Source organism: Leptonychotes weddellii, chromosome 3, assembly GCF_054177405.1.
Source record: "Leptonychotes weddellii isolate Sample4059 chromosome 3, ASM5417740v2, whole genome shotgun sequence".
Classification (NCBI taxonomy): Eukaryota; Metazoa; Chordata; class Mammalia; order Carnivora; family Phocidae; genus Leptonychotes; species Leptonychotes weddellii.
Window position 1 is genome coordinate 115783955 of NC_138371.1, and position 18215 is coordinate 115802169.

Consider the following 18215-nt stretch of genomic DNA (forward strand, 5'->3'; position numbering starts at 1 on the left):
GGGGATGGGTTAGCCTGGTGATGGGTATTAAAGAGGGCACGTTTCCTGCATGGAACACTGGGTGTTATACGCAAACAATGAATCATGGAACACTACATCAAAAACTAATGATGTAATGTATGGTGATTAACATAACATAAAAAAAAAAAAAAGAACTTCCCAAATGCAAATACTCAAATCCATCAGCCGGGACCATTATCTCCTCAACATTAGTCAACATCATGTTACCTTATGCTGCGAAAAAAAACAAAGGGAGCAAGACAAGACAAAAGCGTGTGTAAAGCAGCTGATTGGGAGGAGAAAGAGGAAGGGAAACAGACTAATATTCACAAGCATCATCATAAGGGTTAAGAGGAGGAAAAGGCAAAAAAATAATTAGGGATGGATTCTTTACTTTCTGTTATCTCTCAAGCAAATCTCTAAAGGGGAAGATGGGGCACCCTGGTTACAGCTTTTCTTTTTGGGAAACAAAGATTTCTAGTTCTTTAAATAGTGCCACAGGGGTACACACCCTCCAAAGCATCTTTTTAGTCTGGTAGATGAGTGGTTCTCAGATTTTAGTTTTCATCAACCATTAAAATGAAGAAAATACAAACAACACGGAAGTTTGGAGGACCAATAAAGGACTTCCAACATTAGATCTCAACATGAAGAATAAGAGAGGTAGCATCTCCCAATATCCTTTCATTGCAACCATTTAGAAATACAATTTTAACACCAAATAAAATATGGAAAATAAAATCTTAGAATATAAATTGCATAATATATAGCTTTAAAAATACTCATTGCGCTGTATTTTTCTCAGTCAATGCAGATCAGTGAAATCTATGGCCTAGCACTAGCCAGCAGTCACTACCTAAGCCTTCATTCAGCCAAAGCAGCCAAACATGTGAGTGAAGGTCTTTTGGACCAAACTAGCCCATCCACCAGCCCATCTTACCAAGCCCAAAACCCACCTCTCCATTGATCTTCAGCAGATAATGGAGGCCATTTGGCAGAAATTACTCAACTTCTTCCTCCTTTCTGGCCCCCATGAAAAGACTCATCTTTATCCACACTTAGCTATAGCTCCTTCTCTCCATTTTCAGTAGAAGAGGTGTTCTCCCACCTGGTTCTAGATTCCATAAGCTTCTATCTACTTAGGGATACCAAGTCCATCACCAACCCCCCTCTCCAGTTGTAGGGGATTAATATTATTTGACATTCCTCCCACTGAGAGGTGGGGTTCTATGTACCCTTCCTTTAGATCAGGATAGTTCTGTGACTGCTGTGACCACAAGCATATGGCAGAAATAGCACCAAACCAGTTTCTGGTCCCAGGCCTTAAGACAGCAACAGCTTCCTCTCCCTGTCTCTTGGAACAGTGGAGCCTGACAACCCTGAGACTACCATGCTGGAGAAGCTTCAATTGATAGCCCCAGCTGAGCTTAGCCTTCCAGCCATCCCTGCAAAGGCTCCAGACATAATGTCTTGGACTGTCCTGACTAGACCATCCACTAGATGAATACTACAAAGTGACCCCAGTTGATGTCATGTAGGCAAAAGAATTGCCCACTGAGTCCTGCTCAAATTGTTAATCCATAAAACCATGTATCAAGCCAACAAATTTTGGTTTCATTTTTTATGCCACAGATACACCATTTTTTACAATACAGATAATCAGAACATGAGTATCTTCAAAACCTCTATCTCTCTTCCAGCTATTTTCTTTTGGAATATAAATATAAACATATTCAAGTCTGGCCCAATCTTATCAAAATTTCTCATTTTGCTCTAGATCCCCTTTTACAGATCACACACCCTAATTTTCTCTTTCCTTTCATTTATGCTCCCACCTTTCATTTTCCATCTTTCCACAATGATGCTTCTTCCCTAACCATGCCAATGAAATTATTTTTGCCAAGCCCAATGATGTTTAGGTTTTGCCAAATACAAATAGTTAATTATTAGTTCTCCCCTTACTTGCTCTCTGCCATGTGATACTCTTGAACACTCCTTCCTTTAGGAAACTCTTCTCCCTGGTCTCTTCAATTCCAATCCCTCTTGGCTTCCTGATCTTTCTTTTCCCCGATTTCTTCACTGCTGCCCATACCTTACATAGATTTTTCCCAAAGTTCTCTTTTTTCCATTTATCTCTTCTCTACATGCTTTGCAAAGTCATCATATCTATCCTACATCTACTGCTTTAAGTAGACGCTGTATCCTGAGAGTTCTCAGTCCATATTTCTAGCCTAGATCTTTCTCTAGAACCTCAGGGCCAACTCCTGACTGGACAGCTTCATGTAAACCTGGAGGTGTTCACACCCAACAAACTGCCAGCCTGCCATTCTACTGGACTTCCCAGTTGGTGGAAGCAACATCTACTTGCAAGTTACACTCGACTCCTCCTGCATCCATACTTACACTGAATCTACCCACTTAGTATATCTGAAATCGGTTTATTCTTCCTTATCCCATTTCTAAAACCATAGCTAGGCTTCATCACTTCTTTTGACAGATTCCACAGGCTTCCAGATTCAACTCACTCTCTAACATCCTGCTAGAGTGTTCACTCTAAGTGCAAATCTTATCACGTCACTCCTTTGCAAAAATCCTTCGGGGCCTCCCCAACAGTTTCAGATTCAAATTCCTTAACAGGATGTGCACAGCCCTTACCTACTACTTCTCATCTCCTGCCCCTTCCCACTTGTGCTATTATAGCCAAGTACATGGACACAGCCGCAGGTTCATAAATTCACTGAACTTTCTTATACTGCCAGTCTCTGTACCTGCTATTCCTGCCACATGAAACATCCTCCCCTGACTTTTAAACCAAATTAATAGTCACTTTGCATTCAAATCTCAATTTAGCATCATGTCCTCAAGAAAGCCTTCCTGCTTCCTCATTCTATCTTAGGTAACTTTCCCAGTGTGCTTACTATGTGCTCCTCTCTATAACAACAGTTATGAAAACATGATTCTCTATGTAATAGCCTATTTAGAAGTCTGTTTGAGCACTAGACTAAGATCTTGAAGGCAAAGATTTATTTTTTTATTTGGTGCTGTAATCATATTTTAGCACATATCAGATACTCACAGATAATTTGCTGAATGAATAAAGGAATGAGCGAGCGGCGTGTATTTAGTTGCCAGATTTACTAGTTTCACAGAGACTTTTAACAGTACTACAAACAATTATGAAATTCATGAAAGTAATTTTTTCCATGAAAGGAATAATACTAAAAATGGACTATACCATAATTCACCTTCTCAGTTTTTCCTTGCTTGAATGAAGAAGAGAAATCTTTTTGCTTTTCTCAAAATCTGGCAACGGAGCCTTTAATTCAAACCCAGTATCATTTCTTAGAGATTCAGAGCTAGAAACAAGAGAAAATCATGTTATAGATTTAAGAGGAAAATTGTCAGGCAATATTAAACAATAAGCACCAATATTCTAATCAAAGGTGTTTCTCTAAGTCCCTTGCTTCATGCAAAGGTGCAGAAAATATCAAAGCACTTCACCTTACATATTTGGTGCAGAATATTTTATTTCAGAGACTCTAAAGAATTTATGATCAATATCATCATAAATCCAATGACTAATCAAAATTCTAAAATATACAGATAAAGAGTAACAGAGGATTAAAGAGTAAGCAGGATTAAAATATTCTGACCTCATTGATTATGCCTACCCCAAATTATATGACTGTCTTGAAAGGTGTATTACAGGAAGACAACACAAAGGATTAAAGGGCCACAGTACACTATTTCAACTTGATCAGCAGAGATCAGACTACTTCCATTTAGATATCTTCTGATTCTACCATTTTTCTAAAACTTCTCCAAGCATTTTGATTAATTTTTTTAAATATTTCCCTAAGAAACTTATAAACTAATACTATCTCCTTTATCCCAAGGGACATAACTTGATTTGAAAATGTACTTTTATTTGTAATGATAGAATTCTGAGGAAAAACAAAGATTTAAGACAAGGAGGGTTCAAAAAGAAGTTACAAGACCTGTACCTCTGAAACAAATAATATATTATATGTTAAAAAAAAAAGAAGACAGTAGGAAGGGAAAAATGAAGGGGGGGAATCAGAGGGGGAGACGAACCATGAGAGACTATGGACTCTGAGAAACAAAGGGGAGGGGGTGGGGGAGGAGGGGCTGGGGGGATGGGTTAGCCTGGTAATGGGTATTAAAGAGGGCATGTACTGAATGGAGCCCTGGGTGTTATACGCAAACAATGAATCATGGAACACTACATCAAAAACTAATTATGTAATATATGGTGATTAACATAACATAATAAAATAAAATAAAAAAAAAGTTACAAGTAATACAAGAAAATCACAAAGCCTTCCAAAACCCTTCCCAACCTCATTTCCCGGATAAGGTATAATACAATAAATTTCTTTCAGGTTAAAATGTTAAATAAGATCAAGAAACCTGTTGATATCTCTGTACTATTTAAGTGAGCACATCTTTGGTTTACCCACACTTATTGGCTGCTAAGTCTTTTCCTTGTTCAAAATAGTAGATGGTCACGTTTCTACAAATAGTTGATGGTCACATTCTACAAATTCCGGAAGTGACTGACTCAAAATTCTCACCATCATCACCCATGTCCTCAGCAGCTCTGTTCATTCCTTATAGCCCTATGCTCTATTTAAAATCTCCTTGGAAATCACTTAAAGTGAATGAAAGAAATTCACAAAAACTGAATTTTTATAAGCAGATAATGCTAGCACGAGAAAGGTCTGACCCCAGTTCAACTTCCTATTATCCAACGCAAGTTTAAATATCAGTTCTATCCGTCGAAGAGGTGGGGACAGAGACAGAGAGACCTTTCTTAAAGGTTGTTTTCAGTAATGGGGGGGCAGATTCATGAGTTCAAAAAAGACGTCAGAGAGCTTAGTGGTAAGTGGGTAACATCTGAGGCTGCTCTTGCCTGTTTAAATACTGGGGTTATATGTAAAATTTTTGTTTGAAGAAGATTCTACTACTCTACTATTCCCCAGTGTTGGGGAACTTACTACCGTGCAATTCACCCTTGTCCCCTGTGGCCAACCCGGATCGCTATGAAGTACTTCCTTATATTGAAGTGAATACCTCTGCAATATGTATCCATAGTCCCAGTTTGGGACTCTGAAATACAGAAAAACTCCCATCCCCCTTCTATAACACAACCTCTTCTTCCTTTTGCATCACCCCTAGCACTTGAACAATCAGTAAGTTCTCCAGAAGTTATATGGTAAGAACTGTTATTATGAAAAAGTGAAAAAAAAAACTAACCAAGCAAATAGATCAGTAGAAAAATATCCCAGTTGTTCACTGCAGGACTTCTGCTGGGGCAATCCCGGTTCTTCAGGCTTCACAGAATATTCATTCTTAACTGAAAGTTTTAAAGGCGGGACTATTTTAATGCTAAAATCACTGGTGGGGATGATGTTGATCATACATACAAGCCCTCATCAAAAAGCAGTTGCCACTTTTTATTCAATAGATTTTACAAAGCAGTATTTTTTGAATAGAAAGCAATTTATAGATTTTAGTTTGTAAAGCATGAAACCACCCAGGTTAGAACAAAAAATGAAAATATACATTCTATTCACTCCAGGACATTCTCTTTTAACCAGATTCTAGTAACTTAGCGATAGGTGTGCTTAAAACACATTCAACTCAGTTTATTTATTAAGTTCTTATATAGAGGTAAATGTCAGAGAAAGAAAGTATGTATGAGTCTATGGTAGGCAGCTGTACTGTCAAAATATGACATCTGATTTTTCTTTCTTTCTTTTTCTTTTTTTTGCAGCTGCTCATCCTCAGAGCAAAGATGAGACGACCAGAAGCAGACGTGGTTATGACCAATAGGGAGGGTGCTAGACAGGTGGTGATGAGCAGCTGTTCTATGTCCACTGAGAGCCAAATAAGAGGTTGCAAACAGGATCTGGGTCACCAGTTAGCCATTTCCAGGAAGAACTCTGAGGCTGCAGGGGCTGGGAGCCACTGGAATGTTACAGAACAAACTCACTAATCTTCCCTGAATGTTAAAAAACAAAACAAAACATGAAAAAAGGAGGGGTGTACTGAGTCCTATATCATCTGGAGTAGGAATTTATACAGGATAATCCTCAAAGTGTTTTTCAGGCCCATTTTAAGAAAACATCATCATAATTTTAAAAAAATTCCTAGCTGGTATCCCAGGCCTAGGAAATCCATAAATAGTCATTGACCAACAATGATTCCAGTAGAATTTAATTTCAGAAATTGAAGCCTGTCCTTTTATAAGCCAAATTAAAGTTAATTTAATTAGCTTAAGTATTTAGATGCTGGTGATACACATAATACAATGTAGGTGAAGAATTTAGAAATGGGAGATCTAATTGAAGCATTGACACTAATTATCTGTATCTAAAAATCTAAAACAGAAAGGATAACCACCCTATTAACTTAAAGAAGTAAACTAATTTATGAGCAAGTGTTTCGCAAAGCAGAAAGTGTGATACAATTCAAGGTTAGTGGCCCTGGCTTTTAGACACTCATACGATGACATGATTAATTCCATTTTAAAGAATAAGGAATGATGGTAGCAACTAGGGCACTAAAAAGAAAAACCCTGTGCCTGCCGCAGCATTGTATTTGTCCTTGGGCAACACATTTTCAACTTTGGAAAATGTAAATTTTTTCTTCACAGGTAGAGAACGTATGTTTCCTTTTATTTTATTTACACATCTTCCCTTTAGACCACGATTAATAGGGACTACCTGTTCTTTACAGTACATAGTATACAGTTAATCCTTAGCAAATAAAAGGCATAAGTGGAAAACCAACTTAAAAATGTAGAAGTATAGCTTTTGTAGAATTTAATTAGAATTTTTCAAACCTTTGGATATTTGGTTTTCACTCACCAGTATTTGAGAAATAGATTTTCCAGTATTTTACCACAATACTCATTTTCTCGATGGTCAGTGGCTCACTTAAAGTAATGTCAGCTCCATGCCCTGAAACACAACCTAAGAGTTTTTGTTTTAAATATTGACCTTATGATTTCTATTTGGAGAAAAAACAAATAATATGTCCAGCAGGCACATACCTTTAAAATTTTCAGGGGTGATAAAAACAAACAGCAAATGCGTATTTTTCTTCTTGCCAAATCTGAGAGGAAAAAAGTGTTAAAATGAAGCAAAATCATCATTTAAAAAACTGGGATTCAATATTTTACCTTATTAAGAACTAAACTAAAGTGATTTCCTTTATGTCTGTAGAACTTAAAATGGTGGCATTAATATGGAAATTTAGTAAAAGTAGCATCTCAAATTAGTGATGTTTGAAAAACTGGACCATTTTTATTCTTGCTTTTAAAAAAAGAGCCTAAATCATATCCAGATTCTTGACCTAACCACCAGTTTACAAGAAATTTAAGGAAAAGGAAATATTTTAAAGAATGCTGTGGGGATGAAATCAGCAAAATCCAGAATGTGAAAAATTCTGTAAGACAAATGACCCCTTTTTTTTTATTTTTATTTTTTTAAAGATTTTATTTATTTATTTGACAGAGAGAGAGAGAGAGCGCACAAGTAGGCAGAGAGGCAGGCAGAGGGAGAGGGAGAAGCAGGCTCTCCACTGAGCAGGGAGCCCGATACGGGGCTCGATCCCAGGACTCTGGGATCATGACCTGAGCCAAAGGCAGCTGCCTAACTGACTGAGCCACCCAGGCGCACCGACAAATGACCCCTTTTAAAAATATATATAAATAAAGAGTAAGACACAAAGAAATTAAAACAGAGGAAAGGGAAAATTGAATCTTGACTTGTATAAACTAACAGTTTAAAAAAATCATAAGATGGGGCGGCTGGCTGGCTCAGAGGAGAATGTCACTCTTGATTTTGGGGTTGTGAGTTCAAACCCCACACTGGGTAGAGAGATAAATAAAAGCTTTAAAAAAATAAAAATTAAAAAAATCATAAGATAAGCAGAAAAATTTGAACACTGACTATTTGATAATTTAAAGAACTATTATTAATTTTCTGATGTGATATTGTTATGACAGTTTTTTTTTTTTTTTTAAAGATTTTATTTATTTATTTGACAGAGAGAGAGTTAGCGAGAGCAGGGACATAAGCAGGGGGAGTGGGAGAGGGAGAAGCAGGCTTCCCGTCCAGCAGGGAGCCCGATGTGGGACTCGATCCCAGGACCCTGGGATCATGACCTGAGCCGAAGGCAGACGCTTAACGACTGAGCCACCCAGGCGCCCGACAGTTTTTTTTTTTTGAAGAGTCCTTATCTTTTAGAGGTATTTATTAAAGTACTTATGGATGAAAGAAAATGGTATCTTAGATTTTCTTTAAAATAATTCACCAGCGGGTGCCTGGGTGGCTCAGATGGTTAAGCGTCTGCCTTCGGCTCAGGTCATGATCCCAGGGTCCTGGGATCGAGTCCCACATCGGGCTCCCGGCTCGGCGGAAAGCCTGCTTCTCCCTCTGACCCTCTCCCCTCTCATGCTGTTTCTCTCTCGCTCACTCTCTAAAAAAAATAAATAAATAAAATCTTCAAAAAAAAAAAAAAAAATTCACCAGCGAGCAGGGGTGGGAAGGTAGGAAGGGGCAGAGATGAAACCAGATTGGTCATGTGTTTGTAATTGTTCAAGCTGCATTATGGGTACAGGCAGGTTCATTATACTATTCTCTCTACTTTTATATGCTTGAAGTCGAAAAAAAATAAAACAAAGAAATGTGGTATTACAATAAACTACACTGAGGAGTGCAGTAAGTTGGAATTTCTGATAATTTAATGTGTACTGTACATTGGCATTAACTAGGAGGAAATTATTTTCCAAGGAGAATATTACTGTGAACCAGACTTTAAAGAAAATAGCTCCACTGCCTAAGAAAAAAATAACTATTCTCTAATGCTTAAAGCATCATTTATTATATTAGCATGTGGTTATACATGGTTATTATTTATTCCTTAAGACAGGACCCTCACTAAACAATATTGTTAGGTTATCTGATATATGCATTGAAAGGAAAGACACACTATTCTATGTTCCAAATTATATTACAGTTGATCCTTGAACAACAGGGGTTTGAATTATATGGGTCCACTTACATGTGGATTTTTTTTTTGATAAATACAGTACAATAGTAAGTGTATTTCCTTTTCCTTATGATTTTAATAACATTTTCTTTTCTCTAGCTTACTTTATTCTAAGAATATAGTATATAATACATATAACATCCAAAATATGTGTTAATTGATTGTTCCAAATTATTGGTAAGGTTTCAGGTCAACAGCAAGCTATTAGTAGTTCAGTTTTTGGAGGTAGTCAAAAGTTATACACGTGGATGAGAGCCACATTTGAATTGAGATAGACTGAATAAAACAAATTGGCATTTCTAAAGAGGGTGGGTTTCTTCTAATTAATTGTAGACCTAAATAGAACAAAAAGTCTGAGTAAGAAGGAACTGCTCCAGCCTGACTCCTGAGCTGAGACACTGGCCTTTTCCAGCCTTTAGACTCAGACTGAAATATCGGCTCTTCTTGGGTCTTGAGGCTGCCAGCTTTTCAAAAGAAATTTATACCATCAGCTTTCCTGGTTCTCAGACCTTTGCATTCAGACTGACTACATATTGGCTCTCCTGGGTCTCTGGCTTGCCAACTACAGATCTTAGGACTTCTTGGCTTCCATATGGTATGAGCCACTTAAATCAACTTCTCTCTTTCTCTATCTCTAGGTAGATGGATGGATAGATGATAGATCGATAGATAGATCGCCATCCTATTGGTTCTGTTTCTCAAGAATCCTGATTAATATAGCCACACTTTGTTTATCCATTCATCTGTCTATGGACATTTGGGTTGCTTCTACCTTTTGGCTATTGTGAATAGTGCTGTTGTGAACATGATGTGAAAATATTTCAGAAACATCCTTACAGACAAACCCAGAGGAATGTTTGGCCAAACGTCTGAGTACCCGTGGCCCAATTAAGTTGAAATATAAAAATTAACCATCACAGTGTTATGTGCATACAATGGAATATATTATTCAATCTTTAAAAAGAAGGAAAAGATGTTAAATGCTACAATATGGATGAACCTTTAAGACATTATGTTAAGTGAAATAAGCCAGTCACAAAAAAGTAAATACTATATGATTCCACTTACATGAAGTACCTAAAGTAGTCAAATTCATAGAAACGGAAAGTAAAATGGTGGTTATCAGGAAATGCAGAGAGGGGTAAAGGGAGAGTTGTTTAATAGGAATAGAATTTCTGATTTGCAAGATGAAAAAGTTCTGGAGATATATTTCACAACAATGTGAATACACTTAACACTACTGAAATGAACACTAAAATATGGACAGGATGGTAACATTTTGTTATGTAATTATATCACAATAAAAAAATACTCTCTGCAAAAAAGTTATACATGGATTTTTGACCGTGCTGGGGATTGGTACCCCTATCCCTCATGTTGTTTTAGGGTCAACTGTATACATAATTTATATATCTGAGTCATATACAGTGAGAACCCACTATGTGCCAGACTCTGTGCTAGGCTCTAGGGGATATCATGAACAGACAGGAAAACAAGGTCTCTGCTCTCATGGAATCAACAGTTTCTGGATGGGGTCAGATGTTGAACAAATCACTGTAGATAATTAAGTAGCCAAATATGTACCCGGTGTTGTGAAAGAAAGTCGTAGGGGCTAGCAGTTCATACCTGAGAACTACCCTACTCTGCAACCTCAGGCTTTCAGGCAAAAATGCCTCTGTGGCTGACTGGAAGTTAGCCACACAAAAGGTAGAACTGGGCGGTACGGGGGTCAGAAGCAGATAAGCAGTAAAGTATGTTCTGGACAAACAGAACAGACCCTGGGAAAGGCCCTGGAATATACAGAACAGGTAAGTCTGAGAAGTCAAAGAAGTCCAAGATGGCACAGGGTCTCTGAGGGAGAGACACATAAGACCAGAGAAGGTACATAGAGCTTTAGGCTGAATTAAAGATTTGGTATTTTATTAAAATGGACGATGGGAAGGTATTAAGCTATTAACATGATTATATTTGCATTTTAGAAAGACCACTCCGTCTATGATGGGATGGATGGAGGGTGATGGCACAGGGTGAATTTGGGAGACCATATTCCAAGTACACAGGTAAGAACTGATGGTAGAGAAAAGTAGACATACCGGAGAACTTTCTTTAAAAAAAAAATAAATAATTCAGAATATTTACTAATTACTTCAAACAAGCAGGACAGTGCTAACATGTGACATGCACACAACTGAGGTTTCTTCAGGCTTGACTCTGCTCTATGAATTCTGAGGAGTTTGGGCTAAATGAGAAAAAAAGGAGAGAATGCACAATTCTATGAGGAAATGAGAAGCTCAGGCAGAAATACTACCACAAAACAGGCATATGTGGGAGGAAGCCAAGACTGACTGGCGGACTGAACGTGGAGGTAAGAAAGGCACACGAGCCTATTGGGATTGGGAGGGCATGGTGGCATGGAGGGTGACAAGAATGTCGCCTGCCACAACATAAGCATTTCATTTATAATTTTAAGTGGGGTATAATGGAGGTATGATAACTGGATGAGGAAACAGAAGTGGAAGGGAAAAATGGACTGAACAAACAGGACCACAGAAAGAAACATACAAGATGGTCTAGCCCAACTTTTGGAATAAAAAATATTTTGCTGATTCACAAAGAGTAAATTATAAGCTAAAATACTCTAGAATTAGAGAATTTTAAATAAAAGAATCTTGGCTTTTAGAAATATTCTGTGTCTATTTATTTTACAAATTGATGTTACTGGCACAAAAGTAGGTTAGATTTGGATATGTGAATTTATTTGCCCTCATGATGACTTTCAAATTCCAAGCTTTACATCAGACAGAGTTGGAATTCCTGGATGTTTTTCATTAGCACAGAATCAATTACCATCCCAAACACTCCCCCTGCCAGCGAAACCCTAATTGTGATGCTATACAGGAACTCCACTAATCAATAGAACTCCCAGAATCCAACACACTGGTCTAGAGCTCAGCTGCTCATTCACATTCTCTACAGATCGATAAGCTAAGAGTTCCCAGGATCACCAAAAAAAAAAAAGTCCTCTTCTTAATGAATGAATGTTCCTTAAAACTAAGCAACACAAAAATAAAGCAAAAATCTCTTTCATCCACCCCATTAATAGCACTTCTTCCATATACCAAAATCAAATTGCAGGTTCTGAGAACTTATGAGTACCTTCTCAGCTGAAATCTCTTGGGTTTTAAAAATTTGCAATTCATTGGGGGACAATTCATTTCTCCTCATGTTTCACACAATACACCATTTAAATGTTGAGACGGTTCCTGAGACCATACTCTACATACAAGATTGGATATTGATATTCTAGTGTCCCTTCCTATGCCTGTCTCTGGTATTCTCTGGAACTGGAGTAATAAGCTCAAACTGCAGCAGTACAGATCCCCAATCTTCCCCCTATCCCCAGGTCTGGTCCCTGGTAGCTGAAAAAAATAAAAAAGATCATATAAAGTGTCTTGAGCTGAGTTGTACACTCAACTGACTAAAGAACCTCAGGAAAGCCCTGGCCTCTGAAATCTATCAGCTAATAAGAGGACCAGGGGTGTCTTATAAGTCCCTGTGAAGCCAGCGGAAATTTCTAAACTCATTTCCTTTAGAGTCACAAGGACTTCAAGGGACAAAAACCAGTGTCACTTTTGGGTAGTAACCTTCTTGAGTACAGTTATCCATTATGCCATCTGTGGGCCAAATGCAGCCAAACTAACCTGGCTGGCCTATTTGGGACTTGTAACAAATAATGTTCTTTGCTAATGACTTAATTAAAACAACCATTTTCAATGAGAAAATTGAGAGCTTTACTATCTATACATGTGAAAACACTAAGTTCACTTGCTCCTAATAGGGCACCTCTGATAAAATATAGTTGAGTTCCGAGAGTTTATTCTGGTCAATAGTGATGGTTGGTGTGCTCTGTTTCCATCATGCTATTCTTCAGAAGAGCTCTTGATGTGAACCTCCTAAGTCAGGGTCACCACATTTACACTCAACCATCAATTTATAGAATAATGTTTTTAGCAAAACTACTTCGATATTTTATTGTTATTTTGTTTATCATCAAGCATTCAGAGGGCTAGGTCATGCCAACTGGCTAATAAGAATTACTGAGTTGCTCTGTCAAGTCAAAGGGGTTTTGGAATTAGGGACACAAAAGGACAGCTTGTTAGATAGATCCCTGTGGCTCACAAGATTAGGTTTTCTTAGTGAATTAGTAAGTTAACTGATCAGACAATTGAAACTACATGGGAAAAATAAAATCAGATCTGAACTTGACTTGTCACCAGAGCAGATGGAACAACATTCTGTATTCCTTTGCTACTGCTGAACTACACAGAGATCACAAGAATCACAGAATTCTAAGAACTGCAGAGACATTTCATGGAATGGAAAATCACAAGTTCAGACAGGATCCACACATTGCTGATGAGTTTAAAACATATTTTAATTTTCCATACCTGGCCTTGGAAGGTAAAGTATCAGGATGTGTCTGAATTATCAAGTGTCTGCTCTTTGAGTGTGGTTCAATTTTGGAAGTCTGAGCCAAACAAATGAATCCCAGGACTGTCTTAAAATATTTTATCAGTGGGTAGTATTTGAGTTCATTTGGCTCAATAAAAATGTATTCATAAAATGAAATCAAATTGGGGAGTACTATTAAGAATGTTAACCTATAATTGAGATGTGCCATATTTCTTTTTTTACGATTTTATTTATTTATTTGAGAGAGAGAGAGAGCGCACAAGCAGGGGGAGCAGCAGAGGGAGAGGGGGTAGCAGGCTCCCCGCTGAGCAGGGAGCCCGACACAGGGCTCCATCCCAGGATGCTGGGATCATGACCTGAAGGCAGATGCTTAACTGACTGAGTCACCCAGGCGCCCCTAAGATGTGCCATAACTCTTGAGAATGTCAGTCTTAAAGTACCAATGTTTTGGGCACCTGGGTGGCTCAATGGGTTAAGCGACTGCCTTTGGCTCGGGTCATGATCCTGGAGTCCCGGGATCGAGTCCCACATCGGGCTCCCTGCTCAGCGGGGAGTCTGCTTCTCTCTCTGACCCTCCCCCCTCTCATGCTCTCTCTCTCTATCTCATTCTCTCTCTCAAATAAATAAATAAAATCTTTAAAAAAAAAAAAGTACCAATGTTTTTATGGACGATTAAAATTGATCACTGAGGGGTGCCTGGGTGGCTCAGTCAGTTAAGCGTCTGCCTTCGGCTCAGGTAATGATCCCAGGGTCCTGGGATCTGGCCCCGCATCGGGCTCCCTGCTCTGCGGGAAGCCTGCTTCTCCTTCTCTCTCTGCCTGCCGCTCTGCCTACTTGTGTTCTCTCTGTCAAATAAATAAATAAAATCTTTAAAAAAAAATTGATCACTGATTAGCTCCAAGCTGAAAACATAGTTCTTCTATAAGCATAAATTTAGGAATCTTTTTAAATAAGCTGCTTACATTTTATTCTAAAATAAGCCTAACAGGATGCCTGGGTGGCTCAGTTGTTGAGCGACTGCCTTCAGCTCAGGTCATGATCCTGGAGTCGCAGGATCGAGTCCCATATCAGGCTCCCTGCTCAGTGGGAAGCCTGCTTCTCCCTCTGCCTGTCGCTCCCACTGCTCATACTTTCTCTCTGTCAAATAAATAAAATCTTTAAAATAAAATAAAATAAGTTTAACATTACAACTAACAGGCTATATACTTCATTCTTATCGTCAATAGAAATCCATCTATCTTATATTTATATAGATTTGTGGTTATGGGCTCTAATACTGCAAATAAGTGGGGACATTTCTATTCTATATGAAGCTCCTCATTAGCTGGTGAAATGTATAAAGTCCCGAGAGAGAGAAAAGTAAGATAAATAGTTGTATATTTTGCAGTACTCATCCAGATTTTGAGATATTACAAAGCAACAAGGATCTAAGAGGGAAAAATCTAAAATACAGCAAAATAAAAGCTAAACAAGGCACTTCATTTTGGTTTAGACATTAAATGTCAGCTCAAACTCAAAAGATACAGTGCTTTAGGAATGATGAAGGTTTAAATGCCTTACAAATGGGGCAGTAAGTTTATTGGACTCAATACTCTAAGAAAAACCACAGGTTCAAAAATATAAACAAAAATATAAACGTGTATAAACCTACAAGGGTTTAAGTAATTCATAAGTCATAAACTTATCACAGTTCTGAGGGTAAGAAAGGGAATTCCACAGACATCCAAAGCCTCTGAGGCCGGCGTCACAAAAAGCAAGGATCCCACAAAGAAAACCATCCCTTTTTTAGGACGGAAGACAAAAGCTAGAATGCACTGTCTGCCCTCAACGGCATTTCTTTCACACATCCACACAGTCGCTCACTCATACCCCAGCTAGGGACTGAATACTTGCTATTCGTCAAGTCCTATCCTCGATATTGGGAATGGCAGAACAAGAGATAAGAAAAACCCATCCAGGTGTTTTCAAATGATCCTCTTTTCCTTTTCAAACAAATATTTTTATAGCAAAATAGAACTACCATATGTGTTTCTGTATATTTAGTGCCTTCATCTACCTTCTTTTCCCTGAAGAGAAGTCTTCAGCTGTGTTATTCAGAGCAAAGAAACCACCAGTGGGGAGAACCCAGAGGTGAGCATCACACAGGGAGTTCTCTCCTCTAACCTTCTAGCTTTTAATAATTGCAACTAGATATAAAACTTGTTCTTAAATAGATCTTTAATCTTATCCTGTTCAAAATGTAGCTTCAATGCTGAGCAAATACAAAGCCTTTGCTACATTCGAAGGGACCTGGCTAGGCTCCTACTCTTGGAATGAAGAGAGAGATCGGCCACACTAATTTATACAGTACTCTTCCAAAATGATATGTATGTTTAGTTTATATGAAGTGTGGCATATGTTGAATCTCAGAGGTGTGAAAGAAGGGTCTTCAACACAGAAGCCAAGTAATTACAGACTTTTACAAAGAACATGAAGAGAAAAAGAGTTCTAGTCTGAGTTTTGCAAAAATGAGTCACGTGGCCTTAGGCAAATCACTTCATCCTTCGTTGTTTGTCATGTAGGGATGACAAAACCCTGCTCTACCTCCCTCATAACACTGTTGTAAAAATGCTGAAATACTATAATAAATGTGATATTATGATGAGGTCCCAGCCAGGGGAACTCTATTTATAGGAGTCGTTTTTTAAAGGTATGTAATAAAATAGGCATATCTTCAGAAGGAGGACAGTTCACAACATATCTTGGAAATGAAATCCACTTTGAGGTAGTTTGCCTGGTTTGTCTAGAGTTCATATTCCCAGTGGAAAGCCAAAAGAAATGCAGAAGATCACCAGTTCTAAGAAACCTCAGGAGCTGCATCAGTCTCTCTTTTTAACAAGGAACTCATCAATTTGGCTTCTTCCCATTTCAACTTTTCTTGTCGCCTAACATAATATGTTTGCTCTTTTTTATTCAGAGATAACAATATTGTCTCTGAACATTCTCCTTTAGACATGAAAGGCCTATCCTGTAATTATTACAAGTCCTTATATATTCCAATATTATCTGTGATTATACTTTCTCTATCAAATCTTCTCATAGAAGGGGAAGAAATTTGTTTTGACCTAACCTTGTTTAAAAACATCCAAAATGGGGGGCACCTGGGTGGCTCAGTTGCTTGAGCATCTGACTCTTGATTTCGGCTCAGGTCATGATCTCAGGGTTATGAGATCAGGCCCCATGTCAGGCTCCGTGCTGAGTGTGGAGCCTGCTTGAGATTCTCTCTCTCTCCCTCTGCCCCTCCCCTCCTCTCTCAATCTCTCCCTCTCAAAAAAAAAAAAAAAAAAAAACCCAAAATGGCTCAAAATCCTATGTAGTGAGGCAAGAAAGCACCTAACTCTCCCACCACCAGACTCCAGATCTCTAGAGTGGAGTGGGTCAAACAGAAGCAGAATGTGTCTATGGAGCTACAAGATGAAACAAAAATATTGGATGTGATATCGATCTGGACTCAAAAGATCCAGAGAGCCTTGGGAATCTTTCACATTAGAACATCTTTGAAAAAGATAATTTTAGATAATTTTAGAGTTAAGAATGCTCACCTGCTTTAGTATCTGCCATCACAATTAATGAACTCTGAAAAGATGTGCCATTTTAAATGACATAGTTATTAAAAAGGAGTACCTGTGGGATTAAAGTTAAGTACTATATACCAAATAAATTTCTATGACCAATTAATTCTCACATTCTCATCCACATCAATTACTTTTTAAATTAAAAGGATAATTCTTATATTAGCATGTCAAACTGGCAATAAAAACAATAATATGTATACCTATTCTGCCCATGAAAATATCTCTCATCTTCAAAATTAAAGCATAAATAGTACCATCTTCTAAGGTTTTTTTTTTTTTTTATAGAAATGGCTTTCAATAAAAACTATTATAAAGGTACAGAGTGAAGGTTTTTGAACTTCACCTAATTAATTTGATAGCTCCCAGCTCCTCGGCCGTTGGTAAAGGAGTCATCTTCAGGAAAACCATGTCAAAGGGGTGGTCCTTCAGAAGTGCGGCTGCCTGCCCCACATCCCTGATGGTTATGGTGACTTTTCCCATATTTGAAAAGGATTTCTGTGCAATATCTGCCAAGTACTGAACAGTGACATCTCCAACTAACAAGAGGTCTATTTTTGCCTGAAAGAGAAGGAAAAAAGCAGAAGTACCACATAATTAACATCTGAGCATAGAGAAGACGTCATGTACTAGAGGATACAATAAATAAAGGTGACAACACAATAACCGACTACAAGTAGACCGAATGGTCAACTAGAAGCACCTCAGGGATGGGAACTATTAATTTCTTGTCTTCATTACCTAGGGTGGTGAATGGATCTGAAGGTCATGCTATTTTTAAAATATGTTTGCATACAAATGCTATTCTACTGTGGTTTTCCCGTGGGTTTCTCTCTCATCTTAGGGACAACAGATAGGATTCTTAAGGCCCAGTTTCCCAATCACTCATCCTGCTGAAAAATCTGTTTACTAGTGAGAAAAGCAAACTGGTGGCTCTCCCAAACCATTATTTTGATGAAACATACATTCCAGAGAACAGAGTAAGAACCAAATTCCTAAATTCCAAGAGACACTCATGGTCTTTTCTTTAAATAGATAATACATGCTATT

At 38.0% G+C, this 18215-nt stretch overlaps 1 protein-coding gene across 1 annotated transcript in view; it reads right to left on the reverse strand.

Annotated features, from left to right (window-relative positions):
• The window catches only part of SOHLH2 (spermatogenesis and oogenesis specific basic helix-loop-helix 2), a 53998-nt gene that overhangs the window by 26556 nt on the left and 9227 nt on the right, over window positions 1-18215 (reverse strand). Inside the window, exons 2-6 of the mRNA XM_006731283.3 lie at window positions 17512-17726; window positions 7079-7140; window positions 6894-6998; window positions 5278-5377; window positions 3246-3356 (exon numbers count right to left, since the gene is read on the reverse strand). Coding sequence (XP_006731346.1) covers window positions 3246-3356; window positions 5278-5377; window positions 6894-6998; window positions 7079-7140; window positions 17512-17726 — 593 coding nt within the window. The remainder of the gene's footprint in view (window positions 1-3245; window positions 3357-5277; window positions 5378-6893; window positions 6999-7078; window positions 7141-17511; window positions 17727-18215) is intronic.